General features: G+C 33.1%; 2 protein-coding genes across 3 annotated transcripts; one reads left to right on the forward strand and one right to left on the reverse strand.

Annotated features, from left to right (window-relative positions):
- The first annotated feature begins 1496 nt into the window (after positions 1-1496).
- LOC123902548 (ribosome biogenesis protein NSA2 homolog) lies at positions 1497-4487 on the forward strand. Of its 2 annotated transcripts, none has more exons than XM_045952309.1 (10): positions 1497-1637; positions 1842-1934; positions 2100-2219; positions 2320-2387; positions 2642-2750; positions 2841-2909; positions 3065-3122; positions 3537-3772; positions 4039-4090; positions 4186-4487. In XM_045952309.1, exons 2-10 carry the CDS (start codon positions 1932-1934, stop codon positions 4251-4253), a joined length of 783 nt encoding a protein of 260 aa, XP_045808265.1. In that variant the 5' UTR covers positions 1497-1637; positions 1842-1931; the 3' UTR covers positions 4254-4487. The 2 variants fall into 2 exon arrangements, with proteins under 2 accessions (XP_045808265.1, XP_045808266.1); XM_045952310.1 differs by having other exon boundaries at positions 1579-1755.
- A 2360-nt stretch (positions 4488-6847) lies between these two features.
- On the reverse strand, positions 6848-9327 carry LOC123923443 (protein LEAD-SENSITIVE 1). Its single transcript, XM_045976134.1, has 3 exons — positions 9094-9327; positions 8933-9006; positions 6848-7813 (listed from the first exon to the last, which is right to left on the reverse strand). Exons 1-3 carry the CDS (start codon positions 9111-9113, stop codon positions 7113-7115), a joined length of 795 nt encoding a protein of 264 aa, XP_045832090.1. The 5' UTR covers positions 9114-9327; the 3' UTR covers positions 6848-7112.
- Positions 9328-19579: the final 10252 nt, after the last annotated feature.

Consider the following 19579-nt stretch of genomic DNA (forward strand, 5'->3'; position numbering starts at 1 on the left):
AGAAGGTAGAACACACCTTATATAGAAACGTCGTTCGCCAAATCTTAACCAAATCAACCAAATCACTATTTTCTTCTTCTTCTATGAGAAACCAAACGATTTCGAAAGATGACTTTCAACGTCAAACTGACCCAACTTACATGATTATCAAGATGGTCGAAGACATAGACAAGTGCATCCACCATATTCTGAATATTCGCCAATGTGACACTATTTTCATTGGTTGGAGAAGTCCTCGAGAAGGGTGGATTAAGCTTAACTGTGACGGAGCCTACAAGGATTCTTTCGATTTAGCTGGTTGTGGTGGACTCTTTCGAAAATCAGATGACAGATTGATTAAAGGATACTCGCGCAAAATAGGAACTTATGACGCTTTCTCCGCTGAAATGTGGGGAATGTATTTGGGAATGCAACTTGCTTTGAGACAATGTTTCCACCATCTTCAAGTGGAAAATGACTCAAAAAAGTCTAGTTGACATGATTACGGGGAAAGTTAAATTCAATGGTAATCCGCCTACCTTGGTGTGTTGTATATAAGAGTTTTTAAAGTTGAATTGACAGGTGCAATTTAATCATACTTAGCGTGAGGGAAATATAAGTGCTGATTGGCCGGCTAATTTCAGCTTTTCTCGAAATTCTTTTAATATTCATATTATGGAGACTCCTCCCAATGAGGTTTCGAGTCTTCTTTTTTATGACTTTTTCAGAGCTTGCATACTTAGAAATATTCATGTAACTCTATAGTTTTTTTCTTTTTTGGGTGTTAGCCCTCTTTCACTACAAAAAAAAAAGAAACGTCATTCGCCTTCCAGGCAACCAACAATTAAGATAGTTCGCTTACTACACAACAAAGGTGTATTTTCAAAAGTTCCATTTGAGAGTTCATGTAATTCTCCAATTTCCTGAAACTTTTCACGATCTAATTAGCGTCTCTCAAAAACTGAATCGTTGTTTATTCATTTAAATTTTTCTTTAAGAAACTCCTCCGCCGATTCTCAAAAACTAAATCGATCAATATTTCATCCCTCTAAAATCTTCATCGATCAAAATGTTTTAATTTTATATGGTAACTTATGATATTTTATGTTTTTTAATAGGGTCAAACTATACCAACATTGAATTGATCCAAGTGGTAAGACTCCCGGTCCCCTTAAACATGTGGCAAGAGATTCAATTCCTAGCTCATGCATATGAGGAAAATTCGATTTGAAGAGGAAAATCCACCTTGTGTGCCCCATAGGTTTCCTGATGGAGACTAGTAATCGTTAATGGCGGTGAAAATTTCGTACTAATATCATGGTAAAAAAAAAGTAAAACTATAAATATTATGTAATTTTTATTTATTTATTTATTTTACAAACTTATTAAAAATATAAAACTATATATGTATTTCATTAAAACAGTTTGAACCAGGTTGAAATCGACCCGACCGCTTGAACCGTGAACCATTAAGCTCTCTGGTTCAATTTTATTGAAAAAAAAAAAATATTTTTTTTGGACAAGGAAAAAAAAAAAAATTCAACCGAAAAAAATTGCAAACCCTAAATTCGCCTTACATTACATCATGTACTTCAATCCCGAACTAGTGCAGCTTCCTCTGCATAAAACTAGCGACTCTGCCACCGCCAAACCCAAAGGTACTCAATTTTCTTTCAAGAGCTTCATTCTTATTCTTCTTTAGCTAAACCTAATCGTTAAACCTAATCCTCAAATTTTGTTCAACTTGTATCTATCGTTCTTCACATCTCTCTCAAGGTGGAAATTGTTATTGTTGTATATTTTTGTTCATTTGTTTTTCTTGTATTATGCTGTTATTGATGGTTAAAGTTACGTTCTTCCAGAGGTATTGAGGCGAAAGAGTCTGGTTATAAATCGAACCAGTTTTGTGATTGTAGTGGTTGCTTGGAGTTGGAGTTGATTTTCAAGAGACAATGGTGGGTTTGCTTTCCCTTTAATTGCTCTAATTTTCGAACCCCTTCATTTGAAGCCGTTTATGTTTTTTGAATTTCACAAGCATCTTCTGATTCCATTTTTCCACCCTTTCTTTTATATATTCTTTTTTTGGTTTCATATTCTTGTGTTTGTTTGTATCATTATAGCCTCAAGGAGATTATATAGAGCGTTCAATAAAAGAAAATGGCCGCCGTTTGGATTATGAAGAGCGCAAACGCAAGAAGGCAGCCCGTGAAGTTCACAAGCACTCTCAAAAGGCCCAGAAGGTTTCACTTAGTCTTTAATTCATATTACTTTTATTTAAAAAGTTATGTATTTGTATATTGTTATAATCTAACTGGGTTTTCGTTTAATTTGAGTGGACAGACACTGGGTATTAAGGGTAAGATTATTGCCAAGAAAAATTATGCTGAAAAGGCACAGATGAAGAGAACGTGAGTTTTTTTTTTTTTTTTTTTTTCTTTTTTCGTTTCTTCATCCATATTTATGTCATTACCTGTGATGGTTGTGATATTGCAGGTGTTTATGGCAATAATATTTATGCTTGATTTCTTAGATCTAGATTATTTATGCTTATTCGAGAGTTGTTGGTTGGTGTTAGATGATAATTAGCAACATTAGGTTTTCATCGATGTGGATTTGTTGGTAAAATGTAATAGAGAATGATTTCACTCTTGTCTGTCAACAGTTTGGCCATGCATGAAGAGTCAACATCTAGGCGCAAGGCTGATGATAATGTTCAAGAAGGAGCTGTTCCTGCATATCTTCTGGATCGTGAAAACACGGCCAGAGCAAAGGTATGTCACTCATGCAGTATTGAAAGACAATTTTGACTCTTGATTCTCTTGCACACTCTTGGAAGTAATGTTGCTATTTTCTATTTTTAGATTCTCAGCAACACCATTAAGCAAAAGAGGAAGGAGAAGGCTGGGAAATGGGATGTTCCTCTGCCTAAGGTGAGATTCCATTCAATACTGTAATTTTCTTCCAATCCCCAATCTCTGTCTTTTTCCCCATTAGGAAGGAAAGGAGCAGAGAGGGAGGCAGAAAGCGGTGTTCCCTTTATTTTTTTTTTGAGTTATAACGTATATGTGGCTTTTCATTTCCTCAGGTGCGTCCTGTAGCTGAAGATGAAATGTTCAAAGTTGTCCGCACCGGTAAAAGAAAGAGTAAGTATTACATTTATTGCTTTTGGTATTATGATCTTGATGCGACGTGATAAAAGGTTATTGTTAAAAATTAGCACAGTAGGGTTATTGTTAGTTTGAAGTATGTGATTGCCATTTCTTTATCTTTCTTCATATCATGGTTCTTTATCATTCTTTGTTTCATCCTCTTGTTTATCTATATTTTATTACTTCATTATAGATTAAGATGCTCAAATATTTATGGGTGGTTAGTTCAAAACACTCACTCCTAAGTCTGTGTTTTGATTTTATCGAATGATGGATTTATGAAGTTGGCATGCTGTATTTGTTTCTATTGTCTCGTAGTTCCTTTTAAACACAATTTGGTATTAGACAGAATGCATATTGATCATTTTTAAAAGCAGTACTGATAATATATGGCTCACCATTTTGCAGCCAAGCAATGGAAGAGGATGGTTACAAAAGCTACATTTGTTGGGCCTGGTTTTACCAGAAAACCCCCAAAGTATGAGCGGTTCATTCGTCCTACTGGATTGCGGTTCACTAAAGCTCATGTCACTCATCCAGAACTTAAATGCACATTCAATCTAGAAATTATTGGAGTGAAGAAAAACCCCAACGGTCCTATGTATACCTCTCTTGGTGTCATCACCAAGGGATCTATAATTGAGGTATTTATATTTCCCACTCTTCTTATTTATGGAATATTTTCGTACTAACAATTTAAGGCACGTCTAAGTTGATCCCACTTGACCATTTTCAATTACACTGATGTGTACTTTGGTTAAGGGCTCATTTGGATTGAGTTATATTTGTGCTTTATTTATTTGCATAAACTATTTTCATAAGCTCAAAAATAAGCCGAATTCAAAGAGGCCCTAAATATAAATCTAGTATAAACAAAATGTGCTCATTTTTCTGCTTACTGTAATTTCAGGTGAATGTAAGCGAACTTGGTCTGGTTACACCTGCAGGAAAAGTTGTGTGGGGTAAGATTATTTCCTACTAGTATTTTGGTTTTGTCATTGTGGTTGAAATTTTAACTGATATTGATGCATTGAGTTTTTGTTTGCCATGAATTCAGGGAAATATGCCCAGGTTACCAACAACCCAGAAAATGACGGTTGCATAAATGCTGTTTTACTTGTTTAAGTTCAGATTAAGGATTAGAGGTCAAAACCTGCTCCATGATTTTTGTAGTCTCGTAGTTATGACAGTACCGTCACTTGCATGTTGGACGAAAGCTGTTCGCATCATTCTTGATACCGAAGTATTTGTCTGGAAAAAATGGTGAAGAATTTTTGTTTGGATTGAGATACTTACATGTTCCTAGTATACTATTCTCCTTATTTGGATAATCAAATGCAATGATAATCACTTCTAGCACTTTAACGCAAACTCTACAGCTTTATAATGAAGTAATATTGTATGAGCAACATTTTAATGATCAGTGATCATTGAGAAAAAAAAAAAAAAAGAAGCAATCTGGACATGAGATAATTTTCACGTTTTAATGAACTTATGGGCTCCTCCCAAATAAATGAATGTTTTAAAACGTGGATTATCGTTCAAAAAAAAAAATCTTAGTAATTTTCGATTGCTCATTATAGAAGATGGACCTGTAATATTAGATGAATCATTGTTAAAAAAAAATCCTATGTACTTGATGACGGACTCCTAGATGGTAGCTGAATGATTGCAGCGTCAAAATTTAAGGATATAATAGAAAACATTTAGCGCGTGTTTGGTTTTGTGGTGGTAAGAATTGAGTAAAAATGATTCATATGATTTTAAATCAATTTATGATTTTTGGATAGTTTAGTTCAAAATTACTTTTGAGTGTTTAATAAGAATATGTTTGTGACACTTGCAAGTTACACCTAATTTCTAGGATTGGCTTTAGTAGCGGCAAATCCTTAGAATTATTTTTTGAAGTAAACTCAAAGTTTGGGGGTTAGAAATGATTTACTTCTATAGTAAACCATTTAAATATAAACACCTAATTTCTAGGATTGGCTTTAGTAGCGGCAAATCCTTAGAATTATTTTTTGAAGTAAACTCAAAGTTTGGGGGTTAGAAATGATTCACTTCTATAGTATAAACCATTTAAATATAACTGTGAAGGGTTAAAAAAAGAATTGCCAAGACTTAAAAATAGAATTGTAAATAGAATTGTCAAGACATAAAGATCGAATTGCCAAGACTACATGAGATGATTTTTTTTTTCTCTCTCTATGCTATTCTCTATCTCCATAGAGAATAACATAGTGAGACTACTATTTGAATAAAAAAAATAAAATAATCAACAGAGTGTTCTTATTCAAAACGCCTTGTGATCTTCAACCAATTCTATGCTTCAATACTGGGGTAAGGGCTATAGCTTGTTTCCAATATTCATAAGTTTTATCAAACCAAGATTCTGCAATTTCAGAATCTCCCTGTCGAATGACCTGTTCTCCGCGGTCGGAATAGGTGAGTCAATTCCTTCCCTTAGAATCGTACTTGAGAGATTCCTGACTCGTACGGCTCATCAGTCAATATATTAATTACATGAGTTTCAAACTTGAATTTGGATTAATCATTTTATTTAATCCTTTGTTTTTAGTTTTATCTTTTATCCTACCTTCCGAAGAATAAAGCATCAACCACAATTTCTCATCGTGAAATCAAAACCGGCGCTTATTTATTTATTTATTTATTTAATGAAACAAGCTTATCTCATCATTATAAAAAACATCAACAATACAATTTGGCATCAACTCTAACACTTGAGGATTTTCCGTATACATAGTCGCTCTTGCTAATTCATGAGCAACTACATTAGCTTGCCTCCTAGAAAACTCAACCATCGAGTTTGGACAAAGACTATTTAAATTACTAATACAATCTTTAATAATAAAACTAAAGTAAGAAAGATCATTGGAAGACTTATTGAAACTGTTAACGACAAGACAACCTTCACATCCATGTAAAAAATGACACAATTCCATATTGTCAATCCACCGGATAACTTGTAACAACCCAAGAGCTTCACCTTCTTTTACACTAAGCAATGGAGAGTAGCACATAGTTTTTGCCCAGTTACTATTATCATCACGGATATATATACCTATTCCCACTTTATTATCACCAAAAACCGCATCGACATTGCACTTTACCCAACGGTGCAGTCTCTCCCACTTGAGTTGGCCGAGCTGCTTGGCCTGCTCCTTGGGCATCGTAAATGTGTCCAGTGCCATTGGTTCAAAAATGTTGCTGCACGTAGATTGTTGTTACAACCTCATCAACCCAAAGCTTCAAATTTCGTCTTTTCCAAAGGCTTCAAAACCAGCGCTTATATACAGACAAAAATTTACAAACTTAAAACATTCATAACTAATAATCAAATCAGAGGTATATGAATTTTTACTAATTTTAATTTTTTAATGGTTATGAATTTTTTTAACATGGAACAAAAAAAATAAAAAATTAACCATTAAAAATGACATACCAATCCCAATACATATTAAAAACAAAATTGTAACAAAAAAAAAATCAAATCGGATGCAGCAGCAGGTTTGGTGCTGCATCAACCTAATGTTGCACAACCAGAGAATTTATAGAAAGTCGATGAATATGAATCAATAAAAATGTTACATCATTTTTAGAAATTCAAACAATTGATTCCAATTTCAGTTGGAATTTTCCTTCTTCTGAATTTCATGTAATACTCATTCCATTGCAAATTTTGCACAACACTGCCAATCTGCCATAGCTAACAGTTTTTATAATTTTTTTTTCGACAATAACAGTTTTTATAAATTACAAACATGATCAATTGACCAAATGATACCTTACTCATCACTCATAGACATCCACAATACCATAAACAATTCATAGAAATCCACAATACCATAAAACATTTCAATTAAATTATAAATTACACACCATGATGGTTATAAAAACACATATCACTGCCACATATACTTGTGAAATTCATAGCAAAACATGTTCAAACAAAGCAGTATCTGATCATTGACTAACAATCTGAGTAGATTGAGGTGCAAGATTCATCGAAATTTGTGGTTCAATAACCCGCAACAACCCAACAGCCAAACTTCTTGTCAAATCTTCCACTTGTATTTTCACGACATCGCTTCTCATTCCAATGTCTGCAGCATACCTACTCACACAATAAACACCAACGGCCGTTACAGCTATTCCATAAACGTTTGTAGTCACGAAACGAAGAGGCGAGGACAGAACAGCGGCAAGAGATCCACCTATGGTGGAAATTGCTTGACCACTCCGCCCGATTGTTCCTTCATCAACAACTAGGTGCCCAGTTTTGCAATAGATGGCGAAGTCTTCACAGTTTTTCTTGAATAAGTTATAGCAGCCAAAGCCGTTTTCGAGTAAATATTTAGCTCGATGAACTACGATCTCATCTTCATCAGAGACTGCAAGAGTACATGTTCCACCTCGTGCTTTTGCAAGGAAGAGAGCTGGAGAGACGGCATACTCGAACTTATACAAGACTCCACCAGCTAGAAAGCAGTTCAGGCATGAGACAACCACGCCATGCCCATCTTCGGATGTTGTGCAATTTGGGCAAAGTTCTTGAGATTTGACCGGTCCTGAACTGACGAGGAGAACATCGAGCACGGTACCGGTTCCTACTTCTTGTCCACGTCTAGTGAAGTGGATGACTTTGTCATCGCCAATATAAATGCCTGTCATTCATTTCATTACACACAATAAAAGATTCCATCATTACAATTTACAAAGACATGACCTAAAAAAATGAAGCACAGTTCAGCTTTGATGTTTATTTGTAGTGCATGGAGTCATGAATCCTCAAAAGCCAAACAAGTGAATTTTTTTAAAAAAAAATTAGAGTAAGAGGCTCCATAGCGCAAGAAGACTAGTAAGGGAAAAAGATAGGAGGATGGTTTTAAATTGCAGTCCGCAGCCACAATTTCATCCGTAATATATACAACGGTTTTAGAGATCTCACAACGAGATTGCAGCCACAATCGTGACTGCATCAGCCGTATTTGTCTGCATTTTACCACAATATAAAAGGTTTGAAATGCAATTGCAATTTAAAACCAAATTGAGTGCCGGAAAGTATGCAAATAAGGATGATATGAGTTAATACACAATGGCAGATTTCTAATCTTAAGTCATATAGAAAATTTGTAATAGAGAGAACTTAAACAAGATCCTCGACAACACACTTAGCATTATACTACGGAAAGCAGTACAATGTTAGCTCTGTGGCTCATCAGTGTCTTTAACTTATCCACCAAATCTATTTTTTTTTTAAAGATAATTGATATTCATGGTTAAGTTTTCCCATCCCACATTTTCGAGAAAACCACATGTATATGAAATTATATTTCTGGCCATTTTGTCTGGAAGTATACTTTCCAACAACACAAACTTCACAAATTTTTTCTTAATATGTACATCCAAAGTGATATTGGGGGTGTGGGAAGTTCCTCAAAAATTGATACGGCCCAGTAAGCCTAGGCAGTTGCCCGGACTCTGGCCAAAATTGTTGGTATTTTTAGGGATTAGTTAAAGGCAAAACTGAAATTTTTTATTGGACTATTTATATATTATGTCACATGTGAAATTTTGCTCAAACTCTAATGATCCTAGCTCCGCCACCAACTACCAACAACATCAACAAAAAATTAATGTCTTCAATGTATAAGATAAATTCATAGTCCTCTAATCTCATTGCATCTCCTATTTAATTTTTGAACTACAAAAACTCTAAGCAAACAAAGTAAAATAAACAAAACAAATAAAAGAAAACAAAATAAAATAGAAAAGAGGAGAACCGTGATGAGCATATATATAGGCAGTCCTCCATGAATAGATGTGATCTCCTGCTTTCAGGCTCTCTCTAGTTACTCTGCACATCCATTATTTTCATTAAACAAAAAAAATCCCACTAAGATTTTCATAAAAAAACATAGGAAGAATCGAAAATTAAGAATACCTATTGGAAAGTAGTCCCATGTCTGCGCTTTGATTCCTGTTCTTCGACAATGCGTTAAATGGGATGGAAGGGATGAAAACGGTGTTTCCAAACTAAATGACGGTTGTACCCTTTGTAAAAGCTTGCATAGATTGAAGAAAGAAAAGTAACAGATGTTGTAACGTAATGAATGAATGCTGTCGAAATTTGTTTGTAGAAAATGACGGTTATGTCCTTCGGTGGCTGATTGCTTCATCGTTAAGGAAAGAGGAGACGCGTGACGTGGAATGGAATTTAAGTCCGATCCAATAGAAATGGGCTTAGTGCAGTCGACATATTGTAGGTCCAATAGAATTCGCTCATTGTCACATGATGATAACGATAAGGACAACCGGCTGTCAAAAAAAAAAAAAAACGATAAGGACAACCGCAAGGACAACCATGTGATTTTAATTCAATTGGTTGTTTTTATTTTTTTTATAAGTAATGTTAGTTGTTACTTGTTAGTATTATAATGTTATGTTAATTTTTTTTTCTTTGTCAAAACTTGAATTCTAAACCTCCTATTTCTTAACTCTTAGATCAACTAGCTTAATTCAATGCGTATTTGGTAATAACATTGTATTATTTAAATGCACACAACCACAATCTGACCTGGTTCGAAGTTAAACTCTTTTTTTTTTATTAGACACAACTTAACTCTACAAGTTTCCAACATAAAAAATGGATATTTTATTTACTTTATAAAGAGGGGGTTTAGTTTTGTCCCCTAAATTCAACTTCCGTACGAAAAAAATCATTTAACAAAAGACACTCACTTAATTATTAATTTATAGATTAATATACATGTACATTTGAATTTTCGTACGAGCAGTAGAAATTGCTTAGAGAAATCAAAATGAGAGAATTTAAGGGACATAGATCCTCTCCCGTGATAATTTCATTGGAGGGTGTCCGGTCGCACCATACATATTGTTTTTTATTTTAAATTATGTGTCCAAAGAAAAAAGAATGAAAAAGAATGAAAAACCCAGATTTCACACGAGAAAAATTTGACAGGAGACAATAATTTCCCAAATTTAAGTGAGAGTTAGCTGGGAAGGATTGGGTCATGTCATGTCATTCTATTTGGCATGGAAGAATAAAGAGATGCATTAAGAGAGGTTTGTAAGACCTCATCCACTTGCGTATAGTGTGATGAAGATGATTAGTCAATAAGCTTTGGCGGATTGTTGTGTGAAAAAATCAATTCGACATATGGTTCATGTTAAGTGGAATAATCCACAGGAAGGGTGGGTTAAACTTAATACAGATGGTTTATGGGTGGCCGAATAGGATGTGGTGGTATTTTAAGAGGGAGTCATGGTGAGTGGTTGAGAGGTTTCACAAAATTTATTGGACATGGTAATGCTTTCTTGACTGAGTTGTGGGGTGTTTTGGAGGGGCTTTCTTATGTGCAGAGGCTTAATATTGAATCCATGACTTCAAATAGACGTGGGAGCCTGTTGGGAGAGCTATTGTAGAGAATATTCAGAGTTTGTTAGCCTTGGATTGGACAGTTGTGGTTCATCATATGTACTGGGAAGTAAATATGTGCGCGGATGCGTTAGCTAATTATAATTGTTTGAAGATACTCGGATTTATATTTTGAGGCATGTCCGCCATTTGTTAGCTCTTTGTTGCTTGACGATGTTATGAGAGTTGCACCCTCTTAATTAAATTCCTTGTAATATCCTTTCTTTTGGGCTTAGGCCCTTGTTGGTTTCAACAAAAAAAAATCTCCGACATAAAAATTAGAATATTTATAATACACCACTTATAATTATGTCATACTTCAATGTTTTCATATTGTTTTACTACTAGAAATGAGTAAATAATTAAAGAGTGCGTTGGAGCGTACAATTCATACATAGACAATGTTCTTATCATTAATCAATTAAAGGATTATATACCCTCTGAATTATTTTGATCTCAAGGCTTAGATTCACCCAAGATGCCGTTAATTATTAATTTATATTATGTTTCATGTTGTTTTTAATTAATTTCAATTAGAGCACACATGTTTAACTAGGTTCTTGTATGAGATTTGGTTAAGATTGAATCTTAGGGTTATTGGGGGTTTTGTTGTCTTTGTTATGCATTTGAAATTGTAGTCGTGTTGCATTATGTATTATTCAAATAAAGGGCATCTTATTTATTTATATTTTCATATATCTCCAAAATTTTAATCTATTGAATATTTGTTTTTAAGTACGGTTGTACGTAGAAGTTGAACCCGTGTGATAACAAATATTCAATAGATTAAAATTTTGGAGATATATGAAAATATAAATAAATAAGATGCCTTTTATTTGAATAATAGATAATTCAACACGACTACAATTTCAAATGCATAACATAGACAACAAAACCTCCCAATAACCCTAAAATCCAATATTAACCAAATTGTATAAATGAAACTAGTTAAGTAGTTAAGTATGTGTGTTATAATTGGAATTAATTAAAAAAATAAAAGTGAAAATATAAATTAATAGTTAAGGGAAGGTGGATCTAAGACCTTAGATCAAAATAATCCGAAGGGCGCATATCCTCCTCTTGCTCCCATAATGTAGAAACCAATTACACACGAGGTTACAACATTGGGTTTCGAAATAATTGTGTCAGAAACATTTAAGGTTGCACGACGCCTTTGTTTTAAGGTGGGAATCATGAGAGATAACAACCTCTAACTATATTAACATTGGAGTGGTCAAAGAAAAATAATTTCTCACCAGATGAAAACACAATAAGAGCAACTTTTGCACCACAAAGAGTGCAAAGCTCACTAGTTTTTTTGAAGAGCCTGCTATGACGCTTCAAGAAATTCAATTTCCCTTCCGTTTGACATGGATGAAACACAAAAAAGAGAAGCGAGAACAAACAGGTGGTTATGTTTGTGACTTTAGAGTAAGAAATGACACATTGAGATAAGGTCCGAAGGGGTAATTTTATAGTCTAGCTTTATGTGTATATTCTCACTCATTTCAAGACGTGGCTTAGCGCACATGTGGATGTCTTTTTTTTTTTTAAAATGATCCACCTTTTTCCTACATTTTAAAATATTTTCTAAATCGGATGATTTTCATCGAATCTCATATTTCATCGTTTATATGGTATGTAGTTCAATGTAAAACAACGGCACTGTTTTGCCAAATTGTATACTGCATCCATCTCTAATTATAAGACCCTTTTACAAAAATGTTTATCCCTAAATATAAAACTCTTTACAAATTTTTAGATATATTTATAAAAAATGAACATTGAATACATTTAACACAGGGGTAGTTTATGCAGTTGTTAAAAACAAAAAAAAGGGTCAAAGATATGTTTATTTTTTTTACTAATAAAAGGTGTCAAAGATTTGTTTATTTTTTTATCGTAAAAAAAAAAGATTTGTTTATTTTTTGACTAATAAAAGGTGTCAAAGTTGTTATTCAATATATCAATTTTCATTTTTCTAAAAAAAAAAGCCTTTATAATTGATGAAAAAATCAGGTCCAAATCTATAAATCAGTCATTTGCAAAAAAAAAAAAAAAAAAAAAAAAGAAAAATATCTATAAATCAGCAAATCTAATATAGAATGCTTTCTCAAGGAGTTAATTTAAATGACATTGTATCTTTAAAACTATTTGACTTAAATGTAGTTTTAATCTCTCCTTATTTTGATTGAATTTAGATTTTAACCCCACTATTTTTAAATTCGGAATTTTAGCCCCCATATTTTATCTGAGTTTGGATTTTAATTCTCCTATTTTAAAATTCAAAATTTTAGTTCTCGTATTTTGTAAGAATTTGAATTTTAACCCATATTATTGAAAATATGCCATAATATTAATAAAATAAAGGGGTTAAATATGTTTTTAGTCCATACATTTTGCAGAAAATAAAATAACATAAAAAAGAGAAGAATGAAAAAACAGAGATAAATTATATGATAACAAAAAAACAAACGGAAGGACCAAACTTGATAACATAAATAAATTATATGATTTTTTTACACCATCCTTAAAATGTAGGGACTATTCTTATAATATAAAACAAAATGTAGGTCAAAAGTCTAAGTACGCCATGTGTCCATCTTTTGGACAATTAACTGAAGATAAGAAGAAGACAAATAGAAAATTGGGTTTGTGATGATGGCTCTGCAAGTGCACAAAATCACAACAAAGTAATAAAGTGATAAGTTATCGTTCTCCATAGGGATTGTGCCAAAATTACTAGTTTCGCTTAAGAATTTAGAAAGTAAAAGTGTTTTGCATTCCCTTTGTTGGTTTGAAAGAGTTTAGTTTAATAAAAGTAAATAACAATAAATTAAAGAACAAGAAAGTAAAGAGCAATAATGATAAAAGAGTGTGCGAGTAGACACACGAGGTGGTTAAGTGTTTTGAATCTCTCCCTTATTTCTGCCTGGTAACTGGCGTTATACTATTCTTCATTACTAGTTATAATCTACCGGATTAATTTCTATTAAAATAAGCCTAATATTACTATTCTTATTTCTATTACAATCTGACTTAGGACTAATCAATGCTTCGATAGGTTTAACCTTCGTTTCATCGTATCATTGCCTTTAACGGGTTCAACCTCTTAGAGTATGTCATAACCTTTAGAAGTTAAGTATTTAACAAGTTCTCAAAGCCCGCTTGATTAACCTAATCATTGCAGAATTTAACTATGTGTGATTCTTAATCCTGCCCCCTTCCTCAAATACTAAATTTAATGGTCTCATGGTTGGTCGGATGAATTGTCTTTTTATTCTGGCCTATTATTCTGTTGTCAAGGGATCAGTTAATTTCCTCTAGGTTCATTCAATAATGTGATCAATATTAAGAATGAAGAATTAAAACAAGACAATTGTAGAAAATAACTTAATAACAATCGAATATAAACTTTTTCGAACCATAATTACATGTCTCAAGCATTCATAAGGGAGTTCATCTACTCTAACCTAGGAAAGATAAATTACAAAGATAATAAAAGAAAATAACCTTATTGGCCTTGGAGTTTTCTGGCTCTCGTTGCCTCCTCCTTAGAGTTCTCCTAACTCTAGAGTGAATATTGAATAACTCTCAATATTTCTGAATGAATAATTGTGAATGAGAAGAATTCTATTTATAGTTTATCAGTTGGATTTGGGCTTTTTCTGCACTCCATCGTATCCATCGTGGCCACGATACCGTTCAGAATTGTCTCACCGTGGCTACGATGCGTCGTATCGTGGCACAATGAAGATTTGATTCAGATTTTCTTGTTTTATTTCACCGTCTCCATCGTACCACGCCTGTTCTCATCGTGGTTACGATGGTGCGCGCTGTTTTTGACGTTTTAGCCCTTTTTTGATGTTTTTTCCACTTTTCTTTTTTTTTTTGGCCAAGTAACTTCATTTTTTCAGGTATTTGCTTGCTTTTGGTCTTCAATTGCTACTAAAACTATCCTATAATTGACTATCATCAGTTTGTCCAAATCTTCTCCATCATCATCTGGACATCAAATGATTATTCATCTCTAGATATCTATATAGATGATCAGAAAATTAAATCAACATCTCACTCTATCATCTGGATATAAGAAGAATTTTATCATCCTCTCAAACCAACCTCTACAAATCTATCTTCTATGGAGTACACTACACGTCATCAATATTCAAATAGTAGTGTGTGTCTCCTTACAACAGTCAAGAAATGACAGCTCAGATCAGAGGTACCCTTCCCTAAATCCGCGGTTTAAAAAATCATTCGTACACCCATACTCGCGTGGGAAACAACTTTAATACTCGTATACCCATACCCTCTAGGTACCTAAGTGCCCTTACTCGTAGATGTTACCCACACTTTAACTATAGAATAAAATTCGTTTGTGGTCTAGTATCTTATATTCTGTAGAAATTTAGTTTTTTATTTTCTACTTTCTTTCCTTTTTCCGTCTAGGTCATTTATCTCTTGAAATGTGCCTAATGCAATGCAAGCCCCCAACGTAAAAAGAATCGACGAATGGAGTTATGGAGAAGAAAATTTTTACTACAACGTAGATGAGAATGATAAAGTGAAACTGGAGAATTAGATTTATTTTTTAAAGTTTCTTATTAGATGATAGTGTGAGGTGGTTTTATATTGTCATTATATATAAATTAATTGATATAAATAAAGTTAATTTAAAAATAAAATGGGAATAAATTGATGAAGCCGTCCAGTCCTTGGTGAGTGAAACCGGTGGTGGATAAGCGCCTGTCAGTCCTTGGTGCTTGACGGCTTCATCAAACCACTGAAGTTATTGTGTATTCAACAAGTTCATTTTTTTTTTTGTCGCCGACACATGTAAGAACTTGATGATCCTGCACAAAAATAAATAGACATTTGTAATGTATATCCCCATCATATAGAAGTCGGGAAATATGGCCCTGTAAAGAGACGGTACAAACTTATCATAGGGACTTTCAGGACACACATCAGGCTCAAGCTGAACTGTGAGTATATGTCTTGACAAGTTTTCAAAAGAAGTTTAAGAATGACAATGATGCAAAAAGTGGAAAAGATGATCAAGTTTTCAAGACTTGGATTATAGACTTATTGGATTATAATCCATGTATTTTTAGGATCATTATGTGAGTAGTATAAATAGCTTTCATCAAAATATATCACACACTCACAATAATTTTTATTTAAATATGATTTTGCATGAAATATCATAATTTAATTTGGAAATTGCATAATTTTTTCTGACATACAAAATGATTTTAATTAGCATGGTACGACTTGTTTCATGCATATATTTCATTTGAAATAAAATCAGCATTCCATGATTTTACTTATTGAAAGATAATACATTACCTAATTAAGGTTTGCTCAAAAAGCCATTCATTTTGTTTCCATTATATATGAGTGAGCAACGGCTATTTTAATCAAAGCCTTTCACTAAGTTTCCATTGTTAAGTTTCACGGTTATTTTATTTCTAAGGCACATTATTGTCTTTTGTCCTATATATATATATATATATATATAGGGGTTTTCTAACTTAGACCCTAGTTAGGTCTAAGTTAGCAAGGTGCACCTTTTGAGTTTGACAAAAATACCCATTTTTTTTTTTGAAACAATAGAGCAACTGGGGCATGTATGTAATTTGCATCATAAAATAGCGCGCCCCCCAAAATAGCGCGCCCCCCATGCAACAACAACAACTATTACATTTTTTAAATTTCTTCCAAATTTCGACCTCATTTTACGTGCGAATCGAACACCGATTTCAAAAACTAATACCGGAAACCTTTGTAAAATTGAAAAACGATCAAAATCCATATAAGGAACGTCGAGTTTCGTTGAGTATTGAGGGAGATCGAACCGGGTCAAAAACCGGGTCGCGCGACCCGTTTCTGCATAAAACGGGGGGGGGGGGACGATGAACAGTGCGCGTCGCCCACGCCCACTCTCACCGGAGGCGCGTGGGGGTGCGTGCGGCCTCAGGGAGGCTCTATTTTTTTTTTAGTTTTTCATAATAAAATAGTATATAATATTCTGGAAATTTTGGTATATTGTATGAAATTTTTGGAGACCGGAAACTATTTTTAGTTAATTAAATGATTAAAAAGGTAATTAAAAATATTATAATCCCATAAAAAATTTCCAAAATTTTATGTAAAGTACTATGAATTATTTAGAACCCTCTTGTGTACCTCACTCTCCATAGTTCAAGTCATGAAATTATTTTCACAAATTCCGCTGATTATTTAAAACCATTTAACAAATAATAATAATAATTTCATAGATTTGTACTCTGAAACCAATTGTTTTTTTATTTGTTTCTAATAAAATATTAGATAATATTCTGGAATTTTTGGTATATTTTATGAAATTTTTGGAGACCTGAAACTATTTTTCGTTAATTAAATGAGATAAAACGGTAATTAAAAACTATTGTTTGCTTCTGAAACCATTTAGCTGGTACTATGGTTTCAGAGAGTTGTACTTTGAAACCATTTTACTGGTAGAATGGTTTCATTGAGTTGATTCTTAGTTATTTGCTTATGAAACCATTTAGCCGGTAGAATGGTTTCATTGAGTTGATTCTTAGTTATTTGCTTATGAAACCATTTAGCCGGTAGAATGGTTTCAGAGAGTTATATTCTGAAACCATTTTGCTGGTATAATGGTTTCAGTGAGTTGATTGAGTGGTGCGTGTTAAATTACAACACACAAGTAACGTACTTAGTACGATACACATAATTTAAAATGCAATAGAACATATAAATAACGAGATTAAGGAAGTGAAAAATTATGTTTATATATTACTATGAAACCATTTAGCTGGAAGAATGGTTTCAGAGAGTTATACTGTGAAACCATTCTAGCAGTAAAATGGTTTCAGAAGCAAACAATTAAGAATCAACTCCCCTGAAACCATTCTATCAGTGAAATGGTTTCAAAGTACAACGCTCTGAAACCATTGTACCAGCTAAATGGTTTCAGAATGGTTTCAGAAGCAAACAATTAAGAAATTACTCACTGAAACCATTCTACCAGTAAAATGGTTTCAGAGAGTTATACTGTGAAACCATTCTACCAGCTAAATGGTTTCACAGTATTATATAAAGATAATTAAAGGTAGTGAAAAATTGAGTTTTTTTTTTTTGTGTCCAAATCAAACGAACCAAGTCTCTATTTGTAGACAAAAAAAAATTATGAATTTTGGTATAAAAATAAAAAATTAATTTACAACGAAATAATTGAGTTTAAAGTATTAAATGAAAAAAAAAAACGCCAACCACCCAGCAGTTGACACGTGTCCTGCTTTTTTTAAAATAAAATTTTCTCTCTCCAGACGCAGATCTAGTGTGGTGCACGCGCTGGCTTATCATGGAGCTGGATGATCTAGACTGTCTGATTGATCCGACAGCCATGATGAGATCATCTCTTGGCCGTCTGATGGAAATCAACGGTCTGTAACGGTGGTCCTGCGGTAGGCGCGCGACACTGGATCAGCGCCAATATGTTTTTTTTTTTTTTTTTTATAAAAAGAAAGGGTATTTTTGTCCAACTCAAAAGGTGCACCTTGCTAATTTAAACCCAACTGGGTCTAAATTAGCAGCCCCCATATATATATATATATATATATATATATATATATATATATATATATATATATATATATATATATATATATATATATATATATATATATATATATATATATATATATATAGGTGCTATGGTAGCTCTGCATAGAACGAAATTTTGCATCAAAATACTATTAAAAATAATACTCATTATTCTCATTATTTTCACACTTGCTAATATATTTTCTTGAGAGCTCTTTTTTATACTACATAGTTTACTTGTAGTACTTGTGCTTCAATTTGTTTTATCTATATATATGGTGTAATATCTTGTAACTTAATTTATTCTACTTGTATTGGGTGCGATCCCAAAGTTTTCAAGAGAGGTGATATCACTTGGTTTATAGACTCTTACACAAGGGAGGTGATATCTCATTGTTTGTGTTGAAAGTTCTCGGTTGCAAAGGTTATTAGCTTATCCTGTTATAAAAGCTTGGTTTACTGAAATCTTAAGGTGTTGTCCTTGGGTCCTTGGGGACTGGAGTAGGCCATTTGTTTTTGGCCGAATCAGGCTAATTTCTGTGTTTTTCTTCTTACCCTTTCATCTCTTTTATTTCTCGCTGCAAGTTATTTTTATTTAGTTAAAATATTTTAAGTGCTTATTTTTAATTAGTTTCTTGAGTACACAATTCAACCCCCTCTTGTGTTGTTTGGAGTCACTTGACTGCATCTTAGGTTGGATTTCTTGCATCTCATCATCCTCTTGCTCGGGAGTGGATTCTCTCTCGTGGATAAAAAACCGGAGGAATTAATGTGCAATCTCATCCCTCTATTTCTTTTAATTTAAAATCAATGACCATGATTAAAACACAAAGTCTAATGTGGGTCCACTTCTCTTCTCTTTCCTGACCTTTCTTCAACACCCAAACCACCCAAATTTTTTATTTCTGTTATTGCATTCTGCTACATACGAATCTTTAAAATCAAAATGTAATTTTCTTCTTTGAATTTTGTTACAATTTCCATAAATATTTTATGTTTAATTTTTACAAACGGTTAATGAAAAACCCAATTTTTGAAAACATACTTGTGCAGTTTTTCATTCAATTAATAAAAACCCAATTTTTACAAGTTTCATAACCTCTCTCATTCTCTATTAAATTTATGTTTGTCTCTGCAATTGTGATTTTTGGGGGTGATTATGATGGTGATTGAAGAACTGAAAAATGGTTGTTGAAGTTTTGAAGAAGATGGAAGCCTAGGGAGAAGAGACAAAATATGTTATGCTCTTTGTATTAATCTTAACCGTTGATTTCTCATTGAAAGAAATGAAGAGTTGAGATTTATCAACATTATTTCCTCCAGTTTTTGGCCCACGGGAGACAATCCATTTTTTCCCTCTATTGTGATTAAAATTTTA

Source organism: Trifolium pratense, linkage group LG1 (genome assembly GCF_020283565.1).
Source record: "Trifolium pratense cultivar HEN17-A07 linkage group LG1, ARS_RC_1.1, whole genome shotgun sequence".
Classification (NCBI taxonomy): domain Eukaryota; kingdom Viridiplantae; phylum Streptophyta; class Magnoliopsida; order Fabales; family Fabaceae; genus Trifolium; species Trifolium pratense.